Genomic DNA, 22,210 nt, shown 5'->3' on the forward strand with positions numbered 1-22,210 from the left:
TGGCCTTCCTGGACCCCCAGTTCTCTCGCTTAGTCCATATTTAACTTGAACAGAGAAATCTAGTCAGCAATAGCTTTAGGGATGTAACGGTTACCGGCGTCACGGTAAACCATGGTAAAATTCCCGACGGTGAAGGTTACCGTCTAAGTTTTAATTACCATGGTAACCGCCGCGGTCGGTAACCACGGTGTGGCAAAATCGAGGTGCATGCGCAGCATGCAACATGCGCTTGTTATGTAGTAAAGAAGACATGGCGGAGGGAGGACATGATAGTAGCGGCCCTCACGGCATTTTTCCGCCTTCAAAGAGAACCAAATCTGCAGTCTGGGCGTATTGTGGTTGTTATAAGAATGCTCAGGACAGCTGGTCAAGGATGGCAGCCATGTCTGCAGGAGCTGCAAGAAGAGAGTTGTTGCGAGGGGCGGCAACACATCCAATTTACTTACTTTCACTTTACGACCATCACCCGCAACTGTTCAGCAAATGCAAGGTAAGCTAACCTTAAGCTCGGTTGCATGATGTATGTGTATGTCGAGTTTTCTCTGTCTAATTTGCTGTTGTCACTAATGTAAACTGACCAGATAGTGGTATAACGGAACGAAGTTGATCCGTGATTTGGCACGTCATCTGAACCGCTTATTAACTGTAGATTTCACTTTTTAAAGTGGACCTAATAATTCCCCAAATATTGATGCAAAGCTGCAGTGAGGAGAAATTGACACAAACACGTACTGGGTGGACTACCTGTGGCTCAGCAGCATCTGATCAATCAGATTGACCGAGTCCACTGACAACAGACGAGCAGGCAGACAGAGAGACAGACAGCCAATAAGTAATATCACAAATATATAACACTTGTGGATTATTTGTAGAATAGACTATATATAAAGAATAATATAAAATGGTGAATATAACAAGTGTCTAGATAAACATAAGAGCCAAAATAGAGTATTCATAATTCATTTAACAACAATAATCCTTTTTGTTTTGATCTAAAAATGTTCCTTACAAAAGTGATGTGATCTAAATTGTGAGTTTTGTGATCTGTTAGTTGCACCCTTAATATTAAGTAACAGTGACAGTAATAATTAATAATGACATTCTCATTCATTTTTTTCACAGAGAGGGTCTGCTGGCCAATCGAGTGCTACTGCCACTACATCTCATTCTACCTCTGTAATGCAAACATTAAAGGACACGTTTTAAAAACAGGCTGCGTCATCACAAAAAGCCAACGACCTATTTTGCACAGTTTTGATACATTCTTTTATCATTATTTAATGTTGATTTTGCAGTGTTTTGTTAAGGTTTTGGATTTGGACAATTTTAATATATAATAAATATATTTAAATATAAATCTTGATGAAATTATTTCAATTTATCAGTGTTTTTTTAACATTTTGAAAAATACCGTGGTATACCGATAACCGTGATAATTTTGGTCACTATTACCGCAGTGTGAAATTTTCATACCGTTACATCCCTAAATAGCTTATCACAAGAGATGAAGAAAAATGAGAAAGGCAATGACTGTACACAAGTACAAGAGGAAGAAAACACACCTGCCCTGGGTGCGATGGGGAGCCTGTTTAGGGACTTGTACAAATCGAATGACTTTTGCAAGAGGAATGTCTTTCAGGAGATGCAAACTTAAATGAAGGATACTCCTCTCTCTGCAGACAGTGACACAATACTTTGGTGGAGAGAAACAGGGTACAACAGATACCCGGCAACTCTCAAAGGTGGCACATAAATACATGTGTGTTCCAGGAACCTCTGTACGTTCTGAACGGGTGTTCTCGTCGGCAGGTAATGTTGTAAATAAAAAGAGAGTCGCACTTGATCCCTATCACGTTGATAGACTTGTGATTTTTATTTGAATAAACTGTCATTTCAGATTCGTTCGAACTTGATTTTTTGAAAAAGTGACAGCCCTACAGTGAACCTTGATAAGAGTGAAGTAATGCCCATCACAGATACAGTAAAGAGTTCCATGAAAGCATACCTTTCACGAAAGCTTATACCTGCTTCACATATCGTGGTATTATTGTTTCGAAAAATCCAAATGACCTGTTAAAGACAAACCGGCAAACGCATATTAACAAGTTAAAACAAAATATTGATTTCTGGAAATCCAGGGTGGCTCACCTGGCTTAAATTTCCCAGCGTCAGGCTAAGCATTGTTTATTTAAATGGCGACATGTTATGGTCAACACGTGAACACATGGTGGGTCTGAGGTCAGGTGTCTTTTTATCACCTAACTCCCCACAAACCACTGCTTCCGTCACTGAACGCTAACTAGGCAACTTATGATGGAACATAACGTCACAAATAAAAAGCAAAAAATCTTCCGAAGTCGAACGATCAAAGGCAGAGATTTTGAACCCGCTGGTTCACCTGTTGACCAGGTTTGCAGCGGCGCGGCGTTGGCTGCGCCACGGGTAGATGACGCAGCTAGCATGGATGTAGCATGGATGATAGCTTTTCGTCTGCTGCAGTGACAGAGCAGCCTTCTCCGTGCCACAATGGGAAACATAGAACCAACAGATAGAATCAAAATTAGTTTGTACAGTGGGTGGCTGTACCTGACCAATGATGGTAAGTTTTATGTTGTTTGTTGTGCAATATGTGAAAATATTAACAATAATAAGTGTGCTAATTTCACAGTGGTTTAGTGGTTCTTCACAATTTTTCGATTCAATAATAATACCCCTCATATGGAGCAATAAAACAGTGCGCATTGCAAAAAAAAACCAAACATTTTTGTACGCCAAAAATAAAGGGAGGCTTTGGTCTTCCTCTTTTCAAACTCTATCACTGGGCCACTCAACTGTCCATCATGGCTTGGTGGAAGAAAAGCCCTCCAGTCAACTTAGATGATTGTCCAGCCTGGCTTACATTGGAACGCTGCTTATGCAGGAGCACCTCACTCCCAGCCCTGTTAAATAGCTCTTCCAAAGTAAACAAAACAGCTTACAGTGGTAGTACTATTATGGGCAGCACTCTGAAAATATGGAGTCTTATCAAACAATACATAAAAGCACCTGATACTTATTTGGATAGCCCAATATGCAATAATCATGTCTTCAGCCCTGGCATAAGTGAATTCATTTTTGTGTTGTGAAAAGAGAGAGGGTTATGTGACTTAAATTTGCTTCTTTCTTTCTCTTTCCAATCTTTTCAGATACTTTCAAATACGTGATTTCACCAAAAAGCATAAAGCCTGCTACCAAAACAAACCCTGCCATGAATTTAATAACAGATTTGACCCCTTCAGCAAAGGGGTGGTCTCATATTTCTGTCAAACTTTGCTTTAGCATACACCTAAAGATTTGTCTGCTCACAGGCAGGCATGGGCCAGCGAATTAAATGAGAAGGATAGGTGAGGGGTTCTGGGAACAATGTCTGTCAAATATAAGTGATTGTTCAGTTAATGTTCAACATAAGTTGATACAGTTTAAAACATTACAACGTCTGTAATATTGTAGGACCAAGCTACATAAGTTTGTCCCATCGACACCTCCACTGTGTAACAGAACACTTGCTCATACTCTCTGGTCTTGTACAAAGTTGGCATCTTCTTGGTCTGATATTTTCCAATGCTTCTCTAAAGCCTTTAAGAAAATATGGAACCCAGATCCTCTGGTTGGGATCCTAGGAGGGCAAGGGGCTCTACTTTTGGCTAATACATATAAAGCTCACGCTGTTTCTTTGGGTATGGTTGTGGCAAAAAAAAAAAGATTCTGCGTATGTGGAAAAGTGACTCTACACCAAGTTTTGAAATGTGGCTAACAGGGCTCGACAGTGCGACTGTTTTGCTCACATTTGCGAGTTAATTATTTCCAGTGCGAATAGAAAATGACATTCAGTCGCATCAGTGCGACTCCGACAGGACCTGTAGTACATGCACCGCTTTGCAGTTTACGTGAGCACTGAGCAGTATTCTTTTTTTTTTTTTGGCAACCGAATCGTCTCCTCCAATGCAAACGCATCATTGTAGCTACGTAATCAGATCTAACCAATGCAAGCGCAGCATTGTAGCTACGTAATTTGATCTAACCAATGCAGTGCTTCCATAACAGACCACACGCGCACACACAAGACTGCAGCGCGAAATCTAAAATCAAAACCCAAAATGGAGAAGCGAAAGAGTGTCATGAAAATGAACCCCCTCACAGATTATTATTTTAAGAAAACAAGAGAGGAGAAGAAGGAAGACAGAAACGAGAGAGACAAAGAAGAAGAAGAGGACGAAGAAGACGGGGCGTTAAACGAGGTGGATGAGCCGGGTCCGTCGGAGAGAAAGGGAGAGGGTGATGCAGGAGGCAGCCGGGGCACTGTAGCTGTAAAGCTGTACAAGTACAACCCTCAGTGGGAAAATTTGTTCAAGTGGCTGATCTTTAAAGAGGGGAAAATGCTATGTAAATGGTGCCTCGCTCACCCAAAGTTAGAGCGGAAAAACGCATTTGTGACCGGAGATGCGCAGCTGAAGAGAGACACGGTGAAGAAGCACGCCATGTCTCGCAAACATGAGCAATGCAGGGACGCCTTCATCTCATGTCAGAACAAAGTCCTCGAGAAAGCTGTGGGGCGCCAGCAGGCCAGCTCGGATGAAGAGACAATAAAACAGCTGAAAATGAAATTCAACATCGCATACTATGTAGCGAAAGAAGAAATTGCTTTCACCAAATTCCCCAAACTATTCGCCCTCCACAAGAAAAATGGCGTCGACATTAACCCAACTTATAACAACGACAAACGCTGTGCAGAGATGATCGGCCAGATCGCAGATGTCATGAGAGAAGAGCTGAGAGAGAAGATCGAATCAGCACACTACCTCGCCGTCCTCATAGACGGGGACAGAGATGTATCCAATACAGAATGTGAAATTGTATACATCCGTCTTGTAGAAGCTGGAAAACCTGTCAACATCCTGGTGGGACAACAGGCCCTCGGACATGCCCATGCCCTTGGTAAGTCAGAGTTAGTGTGTTTTAATAAATACAATTGATTGAAGTTGTAGCTGTTATTTGGTGTGTGCGTGTGTTTTTTTAATTCAATGTGATTTTCTGCTCTATTAGGGGTTCTCAATGCCACCAAGGCTGCCTTTGCAGCTGTCTGTGAAGGGGATGGAGAATCCTGGATGAAAAAGCTTGTCTCCTTTGGTGCTGATGGGGCCTCTGTAAACATGGGCAGGCAAGGGGGGGTGGTAGCCCATCTTCAACGAGAGGCAGGCCTCTACATCATACCATTCCATTGTATGCCACACAGGTGAGTGTAAATACTATAACACTACACTATAAAGACTACACACTAAGCTGTACACTAAATACTATACCTTAAACTGTACACTAAATAAATACTATACAATAAACTGTACACTAAATAAATACTAAACTGTACACTAAATAAATACTATACAATAAACTGTACACTAAATAAATACTAAACTGTACACTAAATAAATACTATACAATAAACTGTACACTAAATAAATACTAAACTGTACACTCAATAAATACTATATACCTACACATGCTATGAATAAATAAATAAATACACTTTAAATACTCACACAGCCATAAGTTGCACTGTTCACATCCACCACGACTACGCCTACATTTTTAATTGTCAACACATTTGTTTGAGTGTTTTGTGTTGGATGTCTGCTTCTCACACAGATTAGAGCTTGCCATACTCACACTACAGAAGAAGGAACCAAAGGTGGCCATAGTCTATGATCTCCTGCATCTCATCTGGAAAACCTACCACTACAGTGGAAAATCAAAACGAGAGCTCTATGCTCTTGGATAGGAACTTGGAGTGGATGTCCACAATCCCAGCAGTGTCAAGGTGTTGCATTAATACACATCTTAAATATTGTTTTATGGACATTCTTCAGATTTTTACCATGTAAAACACATCATTACTAATGGTAATTATTATTATTATTATTATTATTATTGTTATTATTATTATTATTATTATTAAGGGAACTCGGTGGATCCCTCACATCCACCGGGCACTGAAGGTGTTCCTCCATCACGGAGAGGGGAAGGACCTGGCCAGTGACCCAGACCAATATTCTGTGGTACTCCAGCATATGGAGCATCTCGCCGCCTCACAGTCATGTTCTGTGGAAGTCCAAGGACGGGCCAAAAAGGTAAGTCTCTTGTGTAAGCCACAATGCATAAATTAACAACTAAGCACAGATTTATAACTAAAACATCTCCAAGTTGTCAGTATATTTAGTTCACGTGTAGTTAATTTTCAATAGGCAGCTAACAATTTCACTTTACTCATTTACTCAATCACTCAACAGATAAAGAAGGAAATGGAGAGTACTCTCTTCTGTGTGTTCTGCCACTTCCTTTGCGATCTTTTTGGAGAGTTAGCGCAGCTCAGCTTTACACTGCAGAGGAACAGTCTCATCCTCCCCACAGCCACCTCAGAGTTAAGGAAAACTGTAGCAAGAGTGCAGGCACTTAAGACCAGCCCCAAGCCAGGTGGCTACCTCGACAGACTCCAGGCTTTCACAAGACAGGCTGAGGGAAATGTCTCTGAAATGAGATTCCAGGTCAGTTTAGGATAAGTCAGTCAGTGTTTAGTTAAGTCAGTATTTTATGATGTATGGATTTAAATTTGATCATGTTGAAGATTATCAAGGTTGAAAGAGTTTGATGATGAGGGAGGATTAAATACTGCTATTATTGTCACAACCATAATTGTAAGTATGTTTCTGTCTGTCTTTTTTAGGGAATGACGCTGAAGGGGAGCGTGGACGGGCTGACACATCCAGGGCTGGCACGTCATGTTGACGCTGCTGTCCAGATATGCTTGGATGCGATCAACACAAGGTATGGGCAACAAAAACTATAAAGGAACATTCTCTATAGGTTTAAAGATCATCAAACAAAGGTGAATCCTAATTGTGTTGATATTGCCACTAGGGATGCACATTTAAAACATTTTTTATGACCCATAACCGACGCTCATTAACCAATTAATAGCCGTTATTACACGGCTCTTCTTAATGCTGCAGAAAGCTCCATTCACTTGAAAGTGGCCCTTTTGCCTCTGATTCCAGTATTTCGTATCACTCCTCGCTCTAAAATCTTTGCTCCGCAAGTAGTCCCGGTCACATCACCGCAGCGTCTTCGTTGCTAAGCGACGTCAGCTGATCTGTAGTCTACTTCATACGGGAAAAAACTACTCCTATGCCACTAGTATGGATGAGTTTCACATTAACTTTAATATTTTTGGTAAATACGGTGATTTCGAGTCTTGGCAAAAGGCTGAGTTGTCATCAAAGGTCAAGAAAAGAAGAAGAGGAAAGCAGCGAAGAGGGAGAAGCGAAACGGCTTCGGTTTGGCAAACTATTTCTCTACTGAAAAACACTGTTAACGCCTGAACGGTAACAAATAAATTGTAAAAAGACATACTGTGTGATGTTTTTTTTCGTGTTGGCAAGTAGCCGTGTAATAAGCAGGATAATGTATAGAACGGCGGTCATTATCGGGAAAATAAGTCCCTTCAGGACGGATCAGACCGGTTCGTCCTGTCGGGACTTATTTTCCCGATAGAAAATTAGCAAATAACCTCATCTCCTTTGCGGTCGAAATTGTCCCACACAGAACTCCTTTTTGCTCACTTCATTTTTGCTGTGAAGTGGGCTGTGGCGGAAAGCAAGTAAAGGCACATGTTGCACGTGTGGCACGCGTAGACACGCTCCCATGAGTTGATTGACAAGTAGCTAAGAGAAAATTTAACCGATAGTATTAATCGGTCAAAGTTCCTGTTATCGGTTAACGGTTAAACGGTTAACCATGTGCATCCCTAATTGCCACAAATCCTCTATTTTAGGTTTGGTAGTTTGGTCTCTGATGATGGTGCCAGGACCCCGCTGGACTCCTTCAAAGCCCTGAACCCAGATGCCTGGCCGAAGGATCAAGCCAGTCTGCTGACTTTTGGCAATGACAGCATTGTCCTGTCCACACTAGGAGCGTGAGGAGGTGGACTCAGGAGGCTGCTGACGCACTACAGGACTGCTTTGAGTCGACAGACTGGGATGCACTTGTTGAGCCACATGGAGAGAGCTCGACAGCATGATCGACTGCATCACTGAATACATCAGGTTCTGTGAACACACCACCATGCCAACCCGGACTGTACGCTGCTTCCCTAATAATAAGCCGTGGATCACCACTGACCTGAAAGTCCTTCTTAACAAGAAGAAGAGGGCGTTCAGGTCTGGAGACAGGGAAGAACTGAGGAGAGTGCAGCATGAACTCAGGGATATGCTGAGGGCCTGTAAAGACGCCTACAGGAGGAAGCTGGAGGCCAAACTCCAGCAGAACAATGTGAGGGATGTGTGGACTGGTATGAAGCAGATCACTGGGTGTAAGGTGAGCGGCAGACAGTCATTGGGCAGCCTGGAGAGGGCAAACGAGCTGAACAGATTCTTCAATAGGTTCAGCTCACAGCCTTCTGTCGTCTCCCTGACACCTCCAGACCCCCACACACCCTCCCTGCCCCAAATGCTTCCTCCCCTCCCCCCTCACTCCCCTGCTGTGAGCTCTCCTGTGCAGCACCTCTCCTCCTCCTCCTCCTCCACCTCCTCCTCCTCCACCTTCACCTCCTCCTCCACCTCCTCGTCCTCCACTGAAGACACCGGCAGCCTCCCCCGCATGACTGTGACTGCAGGCCAGGTTAGGAGACAGCTGGAGAGACTCCACCAGCAGAAGGCTGCAGGCCCTGACAGTATCAGCCCCAGGATCCTGAAGACATGTGCCAGCCAGCTGTCTCCTGTCCTACAACACCTCTACAACCTGAGCCTGGGTCAGGAGAGAATACCGGTGCTTTGGAAGACTTCCTGCCTGGTTCCTGTTCCAAAGAAGTCGACTCCATCAGACCTCAATGACTATCGACCAGTGGCCCTCACATCTTACGTCATGAAGGTGCTGGAGAGACTGGTTTTGGCCAACCTGAGGCCGCAGGTGAGAGCCCTGCTAGACCCTCTGCAATTTGCTTACCAGCCCCACTTGGGAGTTGATGACGCTGTCATCTACCTGCTGCAACGAGCCCATTCGCACCTGGATGGTGGAGGAGGCACTGTGAGAATCACATTCTTTGATTTCTCTAGTGCTTTTAACACCATTCAGCCACTGTTACTGGGGGAGAAGTTGCGGGTGATGGGTGTAGACGACACAATGATCTCCTGGATTACTGACTACCTGACAGGCAGGCCACAGTTTGTCCGTATGGGCAGTGTTCTGTCTGATGCGGTGGTTAGTGATACAGGAGCTCCACAGGAATGTACTGTCTCCTTTCCTGTTCACCTTACACACCACTGACTTTCAGTACAACACCGGGTCGTGTCACCTGCAAAAGTTTTCTGACGACTCGGCTGTTGTTGGGTGTATAAGTGAGGGACAGGAGGAGGAGTACAGGGCACTGGTGGACAACTTTGTGGAGTGGACTGGACAGAATCACCTGCGGCTGAACATCAGCAAGACCAGAGAGATGGTGATAGATTTCAGGAAGAAGAGGAAGACGGCTTTCCAACCTCTGTGCATTCTGGGAAAGGATGTGGAGGTAGTCGAGGATTACAAGTACCTGGGTGTTACCATCAACCACAGACTGGACTGGAGATCTAACACTGAAGCTGTTTACAAGAAGGGGATGAGCAGACTTTACTTCCTGAGGAAGCTGAGATCCTTCAACGTGTGCAGCAAGATGTTGGAGATCTTTTATCAGTCTGTGGTGGCCAGTGTACTTTTCTTTGCTGTGGTTTGTTGGGGAAGCAGCATCGGAGCCAGCGACACCAACAGACTCAACAAACTGATCAGGAAGGCTGGCTCTGTGATTGGCTGCAAACAGGACACTCTGGAGGCTGTGGTGGAGAGGAGGACACTGAAAAAACTGTTATCCATCATGGATAATCCTCTCCACCCTCTCCAACTCACACTGGTCAGACAGCGGAGCACCTTCTCCGGAAGACTGCTTCAGCTTCGCTGTCGTAGCAATAGATACAAGAAATCTTTCCTGCCACAATCCATCACTTTATACAACAACTCTCTCACTTCTGCCTGACAGAGAACTCTGGTCTCTCTACTGTTTTGTTGTATATATTATTATTGTTATAGTATATTTTGCATATTTTGTTTTGTTGTATATATTATTGTTGTTTGCTGTTTATAGCACACTGTGCACTGTATATATACACTATGTATATATTGGATTCTATTTATGTATGAAACGTTTTATTTGCGGACCCACTACTGCTGTAACAAAATAATTTCCCAGTCTGGGATCATTAAAGTAATTCTATCTATCTATCTATCTATCTATCTATTGCAGAGCTGGCAACACGATTCAAAAAGCCTTTAAGAGGGTAAGAATGCATGTAACAAACCCCAGACATGTTTTTAAAGGTCCAAAAATCTGTATCTATTATTTGAAGGCACTGCTTGGACAGCTGTGACATACAAGTTGCATGCTAACTCACTTGCTCTCCTTCATTCCTCAGAGCTGGTTGTGACATCCCCTCAATCATGGAGGAGTGGCAAAGCCTGAAGATGCTAATCAGCGAGAATTTTCCAGACAAAAGCTACTCTGACCTTTGGGAACTGCTCCTCACGAAAGACCCCTACAAGACAGACTACAGAGTAAGTCAAAACTCAGCCTTACTTGAATACTTTTCATTTGTTTTGTTTTTTTGTATGTGTTGTGTTTTGAATATTGAGAGGTGAGGGTAAAACATGGAAATTGTTTTCCCCCTAGAACATCTTGGAGTTGGTGATGATCATGCTTGTGCTGCCCATATCTGCAGCCCAGTGCGAGAGGGGGTTTTCGGCCCAAAACCGCATTAAGACATCTACACGAAGCAGCCTGGCCGTGTCCACGACAGAGGACCTGATGCGAATCAGCCTCGAGGGGCCTCCACTGGAGAGCTATGACCCAAGTCAAGCAGTAGAGAGGTGGCTTAGCTCCAAGCAGGTCAGGAGACCAGACTATGTTGACTGCTGGAGCAGGGACATTCTTCCAGTTTGATGAATTAATGAACTTTCCTAGTTGGTTATAATAAATGTTATATTTTCACACAAAAATTTGGATTGTTTGTCTTTCCTGGTTTTTGTTAAGGCAAAGAGCCAGTTATAACATTAAAAAATAGTCTACAGGGTTAGAATTAGGCTAAATAAGTACTTATTTGTTTGAAAATGACGTTTTGACCAAAATTGCTGAAATTTCATTGTGCTACTAAAAAAATGCTGTGTGCTACTAAATTTTTCAGCTTGGTAGCACAGTGCTACTTGGAAAAAAGCTTGGCGTCAAGCCCTGGCTAAGGGAAATGGGGTATCTACTAAGCCTTTAAAAGATCAGATAGCACAACAATGATAAATTAAAACACTACGATAAGATCTGAGACCCTCTATGGCTGTACATAAAGGGCCGAGTCTGACTAACTCCTAATGCTGTACACTTTTGGAAACCTCAATGTTTTCTTGTGGATTATTATTATTTCTTTAACACTCTGTAGTGAAATATATCACATTCAAGATCGTGATGACTATTTTGTCAATATGTGCTGTGTTCAGTCCTTAACTAAAATAAAAAATATATATATAAAAATATCCTGCAGACCGGCTCAGGACATCCCTAAAGGTAACATTAAATATGACAACACTAAAACAACGAGATAAGTTGTGGGCCTGCTACAAGTTTTTTCTGTTACCCTCAGTGGTTCACAGACAAATGTGAACATTGTATTGGTCTCATAATGTTATGATGTATTGCATGTTAGTTTCCACGATGAGAGCATCTATAGCCGTTTTTAGACAGAACACCAAGCCGCCAATTTGCCCGTCCTTTTGGCGGCTCGGTCCACGGTTTTAGACAGAGGCCGGCAATTTGGGGGTCTGTTTTGGTCCGCCAATTTTCCGCCTCTGAGGGTACACTTATTTCCACCTCGCCTGCTATCTAAAAACGAGGCAGAAATGTGCCGGCCTCTGCATGAGGTGGGCGGAGGTGTCAATGACCTGCACTGTTGTGCGACCCACCGCCGGGGAGTTTTAAAACCAAGAAACAGCTGATCACAGCAGTCAGTCCTTCATTTCACCCACGGACATTAAGATGAACAACTGGACAGCCGCTGAGAGTAGATGCTAGTGTCTCCTCAGTCTCTGTAGTTGTTTGGTTGTGTTAGCTTGATGTTGTGTCGGCAGGCTAAGGACGGTCACTACTTTCAAATTAAAAGCCCCCTGCTAGGAGCCCAGTTCTAAACTCCAATGGGGTGCAATGTAACGCTCTTATTTTGAAGTAAAATTCGTTGTCAACTGTTCACAGCCCAACTTCGAGCTTCACGTCACATCACATGTTTACGCCTACCTCAGAGGCGGCTTTTGGAAAAGGAGGAATATTACGCCTCGGTTTTAGAAAGACAGGCCGGCACATTGCCGTCCTCACCTTGGAGCAAATGTGCCGCCTTTTCTATGTAAAAAGGGCTTATGACTCTTATGACAAGGAAGCCACAGAGTGAAGCAAATCATCACGTCAGAGAGGACAACAGGAAGGCAACCAGTAATGTCCAAGGAGGTGGAGGCAGAGGCTGTAAATGTGGGAGTGCGACAGGTCAAGGACCAGGTTTTCATATGTCGAGTTCAAAGAGTTCAAAGAGCTGCAGGTTAGCGATAGATAACAAATATCCCCCAGATGGAAGCCAAGCGAACTATTTTCACCATCAGAGTTGCACTCTGGCAGTCAGGGGTAAAGCTAACTGTTTAACAGTCCGATGTGGTTCCACACATCTCTGTATGCAAACACAACGTTCACACTGGTAACATGAACTTCACCATAACATGAGCTGGTGTTCACAAGTATGCTGATCAACAACACCACTTATAAATGATCTATTTTAAGTCAATCAGTACTAGTAATATAATCATAGCATGTACATTTTTGTCAATAATTTATAATATATATATGATTAGAAAATGTCTCATTAGAGCACAGACCTCCACCAGGTCTGGGCCATTTGTGTTGTACTTTAGTGTACTAATGTAGTTTGCAGACTAATAATCCAGGGTTTGAACTTTATCAACATGAAATGCAAATTTCTCCTTTGTGGGACAAATGAAGCATTATCTTATTCCTATATGCATTCTGCTGGCTTTTCAGCGCCGCTGCAAAAAAAAGATGGGATTTTTGTAGGTTTAATATCACGGGGGGCGAATGGTGAATTTAAGTTGCACACGGTGAAAGCACTACACCCTAAGTTATCTTGAAATCGATTATTATTGTCATTACTGTTATCAGTATAATTTCTACAAGTCACCGTTTAATTTTAGTGACTGAAATCCTAGTCATCCTATTCAAAGGCTGCAACAGGCGACTCATTGAACCGGGGTGAAGTTAGTTTTAGGTTGGATTTTCGGCGGATATTCACTCAGGTCCAGCTGCGACTTTGCTGAGGTTCAGCAGAAGGACAGTTAGTTCACCTCCCAAAGCCTCGCGCTGAACCGCTGGAGACTGATTTTGCATTATTACTTAGCATAAATATATTAATACAAAATATTTGCAGTTTTTTCAATATCTTTCATGTCATGTGGCCCAGTGACTCCAAACCAGCAGCAGATTGTATTAGTAAACTGGATAAATGAGACAGCATTTTTTATTGTATTTTAGAGCTTCCTCTACTTTATATGAATATGCAGAAATTATGAATTTTTTTCTCAATAGCTTCCATGTCATGTGGCCCACTGACTTCTGAAACAGATTCTGTTTCCATAAACATATATAATTATAAAGAAAATAATGGTAAAAAGGTTCTCTAATGCTGAAGAGGTTAACATACTGTCAAGCAGCAATGTCAGCTTCTACACTATTTTGTCTCATGTTTTAGATTCTGATTCGGAAACGGCCGTATAGCAGATGTTACATGTTGCCATTGGACTGCTTTCGCTTTCTAATTTAAGTTCTTTCCACACTGCAGACATCTTATCCACAGGTTTGCCAGAGTAACGCGCACGCTGCGTTCTGCCACAAATTGTGCTCTGAAAAAAAAAAAAAAAAAACTGGGCTTGTGTCCACGTTCAAAATTGCCGCTTATTTCGATCAGTGGAAAAATGCCCATATCGGCCCCGATCCCAATCCTACAGATTGGATCGGGGCCTACAGATCGGATCAGGACATCCCAAATGCAATGCATGCAGATGTTTAATTTAGTTTACATATCTTCAGTTATATAAAATATTTTGTAAACAAAAGATACCTTTTGCCAAATAAAGTATTTGATGAAAGTTATGTTACCACTTTATCAATAACAATATCGAAACTAATCTGTTTTTATAATAGCAAGCAATCTGACATGTTAAATTTACGTTTACAATGCATTTTATCGAAAAGGTACACATTCTATTTAAAAGGATGTACTTTTTATTTATTGTTTTTCCTAGATAGATAGATAGATAGATAGATAGATAGATAGATAGATATTATAAAACTTTTTGTGGGAGAAGAACAGTTGCCCTGAAGGAATGCATTGAAAACAATGATTTAATGTTGACCACAGAACAAGAAATGATTACCCTGTTATCTAAACCCTGTGAGGACACAAAGTATATTCATAATTTGAGACCAATAACAACTGATTGTGGATTACAAAATATTCACAACATGTTACAGACAATAGGTTGAAAGTGGGTTAAGAACAGATGCAGGCTTTCTCATAGAAAGGTACATAATACATACATACTAAATGCTTTAATACCAGGGTGGTTCTGGATTTTTTAAATTATAATAATCTGATATAAGACAATGGTTTCATTTTGTTTCTGGATCTTTACGATGCCTTTTATAAACATTTGAATGTTTGTTTGTGTGTTAAATTTATTAGGGTAATTAAAATGATTAAAAGTTGTTACCTTCCTCAAGTAACTACAAGGAATTCTGCAAGTGTTTCTTGCTGTTTATTTTAGCTGCATAAGTGTTGGCTTTTATATATGTAATCATTTGTTCATAACTCAGCTGGCAGATGATACTAATATACAAGACTTTTCAAGATCCCTTTTGTAATAAAAAATTGATAGGTTTTCACCAGAAGCTAGAGGCTACTACACTAAAAAGACGTGAACTAACGTTAGCTAATCTCCGCAACCCTGCATGACAACCCTCTCATAGACACTGACACAGCTGGTCAACACTGCTGTTCATTTGCAGTAACGCTAGGTTACATCGACAGTACATGGCAAAAGACTGAAACCGTTTTTTTTAATGCTGCCATCACTTTAGAAAGACTAAATCATAACTCTAGAATGTACTAAAGATTGTCAATTTCACGTGAACGTTGACAGTCTTACCTTTCCTCACAGTCCGAGCACCTCAGCTTCACTTGTAGTACTTCGCTGAAAAGTTTCTCCATGTTTTTAACGAACTAAACGAGTCGATCGCCGGGGGTCTAAACTGACGCGTTCGTTAACCGATTAATGTTAACGGCACAAATATGGGTGAAGCGGTGAATGATAAGACGACGAAACGTTCACACTGTCATGTAATCTCCACAATATTATTGAATTGGCGCTTTTTAGCCGCCGTTGATTATCTTCTTCCTCCAGACATATATCGGCTTTGGGCAAAACGTAAAGCCCCTTACCGCCACCTATTTGCTGGGAGTGTAAGCTACATGTATAACTGTCAGGTATAACGTTAGTTAGTTGTATTCAGTGACGGAGCTGGAAAGTGAGATGTTATTGGTTTGTTTGTTTTTTTAGTGTATTCTAAAGTGTATGGGGTCCAACGTAAATGTAAACATGCTGGCCTGTTGTAGTATCACCAGTCTTCTACTGTGTAAAACATAACTGTTGTTAAGTATAGGTTTTGAGGGTAGTTATAAACTGTGATCCCTCTAGTCTTTCAACCAATGTTAGCAATTACAAGGGTTAAACTAGTGAGTAACTGGCTAGTAACTATGAATTACTACACACAGGAAAAACAGCAGCATGAAGCTACAAATGTAGAGCAGGCTGATGATGAATTAGGAACATAGTTTCATGTGAGGTGTTGACAAAGTCAATTTGCAATTTTGTTTGGAATAAAGATGGCATGAGAATTGCAGTTCTTTGTTTAAGGATGCCCTGCAGTGGTAAACTATGAATCTCATCATCATGCTGTTTATTTTGAAAATAAATGTTGGATTTGCATAATTAAAGGTGTCAAGATGTTATTCTTCAAATGTTACCGAAATGTTCTTTCTTATAAGTTTGATATGTGTAATGGATATAAAGATGACATTGTATTCATTGAAGCATTATTTTGAAATACATTCAGGAAACTCAGAAATCCAGTACAGATGTAGTGCAGGATGAGGAAGCAGTAGCTGGATCGTCAGGGCTTCAGGTGAGGTCTTAAAATGGTTCTGTGATGAGATATCAACAATGAAAATGAAGGAATTTGGGGTTTTATTTTACCTTAAATTAGCATTTTTTAGATAGGTTGCTGGGCAGTGTCCCTACCAAAGCTGAGACCAAACTTACGCCCTTGGGTTCAACCGTATGGCCTTATTCATGATGCTAGTCCACTGGCAAAGTATTGCTGCAGAAGCTTGACTACCATTTTAGCTCATTATTTTGTATATGTTTAGGCAGACAGTACTTGTAGTTGGCACCTCTAATGTTTTTCTAGTCCACCAACATTGCTATCTATGGGCCCTCACTGACCTACAAAAGGAGCATTGAAACATTCAGTTGTCTTTTCTCTCTTAATTCTAAAACTGCATAGCACTTTTGACTTCAGTTCTATCGATAACTTTGAAATATTTGGGGGCAGGCCTGGATTTTTTCCAACATCCCTACCTCCAGGACTCTAAGGCCCTTGTCTACAACTTAATACAACGAAATGCACCATGACTCATTGCTCGCACCCACCACTGTTGATATCATTAAACCCATCATCTCAGCTAGACACAATACTGCCAACAGAGCTGCATAAGAACCAAACATGAAAAACCTGGTTCGAGATCACATAAACAGGATCTCTTGGGCAGAGATCAACATGGCACTGTTTAATACAACAGTGATAGCAAAACGCATCTTTTTGTATGAATTAACTTATAATTGATCACAATCTGGACTGAATTTTTCTGATTGAGTCTTTGCTGGGCACAGATGCACTAGCCGCACTGATTGAGGCCTGTCCACCCAGCCCCTGCTTTACCTATTCAAACAGTAGAGAAAGAAGGATGGATGCAAAGTACCAATATATGACTAAAGGGGAGGGAATGCGATTTATTTGGGGATTTTAAACATCCTGTGAAGACTGATTTCAACTGTAGCTGAAAACGGGGCATGACTCCAACTAAAATCAGGAAAACATCAGAAAAGGTCATCCCATGGAAAAATAATCAACCATAGAACTTAAACAAGAGTGCACAATTGCTGGGAGCAGATGGTGAAACACAGAACTGGTTTACAGAGGTTTGGCACATTATAGTGCATAGAAATTTCTCTTGAATCTAATGCTTTTGTGCTGCAGACAGCAGGACAGTTGTCTGAGGCTAGTCAGGAAACTGAAAGTAGGGAAAAAGATACTATGGCTCCATGCTTTTCTACCCAAAGTCCTTTCTCAAAAGAATCATTCACAGGACACACGATGTCAGTCAAAGTATTCTCTGAGCTTCATCAAAGATGAGAAAGGCTTTGCTAGCAATCAATGGAAATTGCAACATGCACACTGTACTCCCTGCTAATATTTATAAAGTATTCAAATATTGATGGGAATTCAAGTTATAGTTATTTTTCACATCCCTCCAGTAGAGGTTAGTAACATTTCATCATTCAGTACACAACAAATCAGGAAAGGCATGGTGATTCAATGATTCTGTAGCATAAATGATTGTAATAACTTTCATTTTGTAATAATAACAACAAACAAACAAAACATCACCGGACCCTTGATTGGTCAGCCTGTGCAGCTGGATAGGAGAGGAGGAGATTCATGTTAGTGTTCCTGCCTGATGGTCCCTTATAGGGGGTTTGTTTATCAACATAGTCATGTCCTACATTTACACCCTTAGTTCAGTGGTGATGGAGCTTCTTTGTAGAAGTTGGTATCTTGGACCTCCAAGTGGTCTACAGCAGTGATAATTTCATTAGCACTGTCAAAATGGCGACCACTGAGCTCTGCTTTCATGGATGGCAGCCATCCCCACTGTGGGCTATTCTGTGTTGACTTGTAATTTTAAATCAGCTAAAATAGAAATACCCTAAAAGTTATTAATTGCAAACTTCCAGTATAATAACTCAAAGAGTTAAACTGTACATGCATGGAACAATGGCTGTATGACTCATCTTGTTCCACTTAGGCCATGAATTTATCAATCACCCTGCATAAAACTGACAATTTTGACTTACTAGAGAATAGACTTCAGCATACTATAATTGTTAAGTCAACAACAGTGGTAAGTTATGGTAAAATAATCATGAAGTCATTAGGGATTGCTTTGTTACTACTATATATGATGCACCACCACACAAAAAGGGACCATGAGCATAATATGGATTATGAGTTGCATGAAATATCTTCAGAAAAACATTTTGTTTTTCAAAATGTCCCATTTATTGCCATCACAGCCCAACTTCTGGGATAAATATCACAATCAATGCATTGACACTCAGGTTTGTTTTTAGTGTGGTTTAGGATGCTCAAACAGTGGTTAAATCAGAGTGTTCCATGATCATTATCACTAATGTATTTCCCAATGAGATGCTTTTAAATAAAAAGTCTGATGCATAGAATTAACATCTAACATCTAGGTAAGCCATTTATTTCATTCATTCAACAAAAGACCAAATGGCAATCCAGTACATCAGTTGCACACTTAACCCTGCACATTAGGCAAAGTATCCCCACAGAAACACATTAATGGTCAGGAGCAGCAAGGCATTAACATTGCAGACTTTTCCCCAGAGTGGATGCTCCCACAGGGAATTTAGTGCACCGTTTTCAGTTACTGGAGATAGAGGCTCCGAGCTTGAGCCAGTCAGACCACAGAACCGCAGAGCAGCTCTGCACCACCAGGATCCTGACAAACTGTCAGAGTCAGGGCTGAGGTCAGAAAGAACTGGGTTGGAGGTCACCTGGGGACCTGTGAGGTCAATCCGGGGCTCCTGGCTATATCTGGACCACCAGGTCAGCCTGTGCAGCTGGACAGGAGAGGAGGAGAGTAATATTAGTGTTCCTGCCTGACACTCACTTTGATTTAAAGCACAAAAACACTGCTCCCCATGATGTAGTCCAGGGTCACATTTGAATGAGGACTAGTCATTTTCCACTGAAATTTCCCTATATCACTCTAAAATATCATAGGCAGTGTAGGACCTCAGTGTGTACAGCGTTGCAAACTGAAACGTCACAACGGGGTTCCACAACAGCTCATGCTGTTCTGGGCCACCATGCTGTTTTGGGCTGGCCCCTACAGGGTTCTGGATCTCTGTAGGTGAACTTTGATCTGATTTGAAAGCAAGAAAGCAATGGGCAGCACCACTTGTATGTCTCAAATACAACACATACAAGATTATGTTGACCCTGCTGTTGACCCTTCTTATTAAAGACAAATACTGGAAACAGTTCCAGTTCTGGGAAGACCCAAATTATGGTTTACTAAGTTCCTGCACTGGAAAGTGGCTATCTGCTGCTCCTGAGAACTGAGTGATTGTAACTCTGGTCTTCAGACTTTACATCCTGTTGTGATCGTTATTGTGAGCAGCAGATGTGTGTTGCAGTTGAAGTCTTTATTACTTGTCTGTCTGTTTGATTGACGGATTGGGTATAGGACTGTTTTTAAGAAACAGAAACATTTTTGATTCTTCGATGCATCGCGATTCTCTCTAGAATGATTTTGTCTTGATGCAGACATGATAATAATCGGAATTTTAAAACTGAAATTAGTTCGCCTGCTGCAACATTCAGTTTGCCTGCTGCAGAGCGCTACAGAAAGCGCCTGCTGATTCTCTGCTGTACACACATGCGCACTGGACACACATGTGCGAGTTGTTTATGTTTGAGTGGAGACAAAATGGCTGCAATGGCTAGCACCAAGCCTATAAGACCGGCACTGGCTTCTTTGAAAGCTACTGTACTGCAGCATTTTGAGTTCCATGAAGTCAAGGGGAGAACTGACAAGACCTACAAAGTTTGTAAGGTGTGTGGAACTCAACTTAATTACTTCAGCAACACAACTAATTCGAGAAACCACCTTGCACGATACCACCCAGAGTTGGGAGAGAAGCAGCGAACTGTTGCAGCTTCACCCAAACTCTGACCAAACTCTGTTGAAATGCAAGCTACATTGATTATTGCATTGAAAGCTTTTTTTTATTTTTATATAGGCTACAGTATACTGTTTTTCTCTCAGGGATATGCTCATTGCCTGTAACAGGAGGATAGAAAGTCATATCTATTTGTGACAAAGAAAAGCCTTTTCTTTAATAAGATATTAGAGAAGGTAATTAACCTGTTGATTTTTTTAATGAACATCACAAAAGTAGGAAGCTGAGTAGCAAACTCAGATTTAATTAAAACTGCGAGCAGTGATGAACGGGCCCTCGCAGTCTGCACGCGCGTCGGGGCGTGCCGCCGTCCAAATGCGCCGCGACTTAAGCCCTGTTGCTCGGTCGTTGCTCACAGAGGCGGCAACCGCCTGCGTTTGGGATGGTGCACGCCGGGGGTTGAATATCAGCCTCTTCTCCCAACGTGTGTTTGTAACGCGCTGGGTTGCCCCTGCCAGTATCAAGCGCTTTCAGGTGAAGTCAGAACAGCTTCCTGCAATCCACAGAAACCCAAATGGACTGCAGGTGAATGACTTCTAAAACATTTAGTAATCGAGTACGTTTTGACAATCGATTCTGCACCGTTACGTTGTGTGAGGTGTTGCGGCCTTCTCTTTGCCTTTGTCTGGAATTCAGGCATGGACACCTGTGTTTTTGCAGGGAATAGATTGGAAGTGGGACAGAGAGGGGGGGGTTGTGGCTTGCAGTAAACTACTTCCGCCCTAAATTCGAACCCGGGCCCACTGCGTATGTGGCATGCACTCCAACCACTCGACCACCGGCGCAGCTAAGACACTGCCTTCTGTTGTCACCGTGAAGGCAGGAAGGCAGCGCATCATAGGGGAGGATGGAAGTGGAATGCCACAGATTTAGATAGGTAGTGGAGTGCAGCCAGATGTGATTCTTCCTTTTGGAAAGGGACAGCGGTCAAGTGACCAGGTTTGACCAGCGTCCTGCAGTAGCTGTGTTTAACCACAGAACTCACTCAGTTGTTTCATATCGCAGGGGAAGCCACTTCGTTCATCGCGGAAAAGTTGGGCAGAATCACAACTACACACATCTTGTTGTGTGCCACATTGACAGGGCAGACACAACACGCAAATGGCATTCTTAGCAAATTGGCTTATTTGAAAATTGTGTGCTGTGGCTCACTACCACTCACTTATCCATTATGTGGCTCTACCCATTACCCTTCAAATATGCCCTTTTGTAACGTGCAATGTAGACAAAACTACCTGCAAATGCCATGTACATCTGACTATGTTTGTCATCACTGCACATAAATGAGTGTAGAATAATGCTTCACTTGCATTCTTTCAACAATGTATTTATGGCTGTCTATCAGTGTCAAGCTTTTGATCTAAGTTCTGCCTTGTTTGCTAGTTTTAATTCCAAGAAGTGCGTGCTGCCACCTTTTGAAGTTTCAATAAAATCTGATGAATATGCGGCTGACTAACTGGAATTGAATGGAATTACTCAGAGGTTATTCAGACAGGATACATGTGCCTTGAAAGACAACAATGCCATCTAGTGGCGACTTGCATCACGTACACCATAAATTCATGTGCTTCTAAGCAAAATTGACCACTTCCTGTTGGACTGAGAGTGTGGGTGTAAATGAGTAATTTGTGCGTCTTGTCATAACACACATGCGTGCCAAATTTCATTCATGTATATGCATGTAGGGCGCCAACATTGACTGAGATAATACTTACCTCATGTTTCCAGTGGGTTTCCAGTGGGTGGCGCTATTGATATGACACAGTATTGATGCACAGATCTATTCAGGGCGACTCCCTCTAGATTCCCTCTAGATTTGGCTGAGATAGGACATTGTATGAAGAAGTTATGAGGACACGATGCTTTACAGCGAAGGATTTGAATTGCC

At 42.0% G+C, this 22,210-nt stretch overlaps 2 protein-coding genes across 5 annotated transcripts in view; both read right to left on the bottom strand.

Moving 5' to 3' along the window:
• sass6 (SAS-6 centriolar assembly protein) overlaps positions 1–15,639 on the bottom strand; it is an 83,514-nt gene extending 67,875 nt beyond the window's left edge. Inside the window, exon 1 of one of the 2 annotated variants that reach the window (XR_003986019.1) lies at positions 15,358–15,639. Coding sequence is in view for 1 of the 2 variants with exons in the window: in XM_030434157.1 (XP_030290017.1) it covers positions 15,358–15,419 (62 nt within the window). In the remaining variant the exon portion in view is untranslated. The remainder of the gene's footprint in view (positions 1–15,357) is intronic. The other variant, XM_030434157.1, reaches the window with a different exon arrangement.
• A 2,947-nt stretch (positions 15,640–18,586) lies between these two features.
• slc5a9 (solute carrier family 5 member 9) overlaps positions 18,587–22,210 on the bottom strand; it is a 139,277-nt gene continuing 135,653 nt past the window's right edge. For 2 of the 3 annotated variants that reach the window (XM_030433431.1, XM_030433432.1), the window contains one exon: positions 18,790–19,197. In XM_030433431.1, the coding sequence (XP_030289291.1) occupies positions 18,886–19,197 (312 nt within the window). In that variant the 3' untranslated portion in view covers positions 18,790–18,885. Of the gene's footprint in view, positions 19,198–22,210 lie in introns of all 3 variants that reach the window. The other variant, XM_030433430.1, reaches the window with a different exon arrangement.

The sequence above is a fragment of the Sparus aurata genome, chromosome 11 (genome assembly GCF_900880675.1).
Source record: "Sparus aurata chromosome 11, fSpaAur1.1, whole genome shotgun sequence".
In the NCBI taxonomy this organism is placed as follows: Eukaryota; Metazoa; Chordata; class Actinopteri; order Spariformes; family Sparidae; genus Sparus; species Sparus aurata.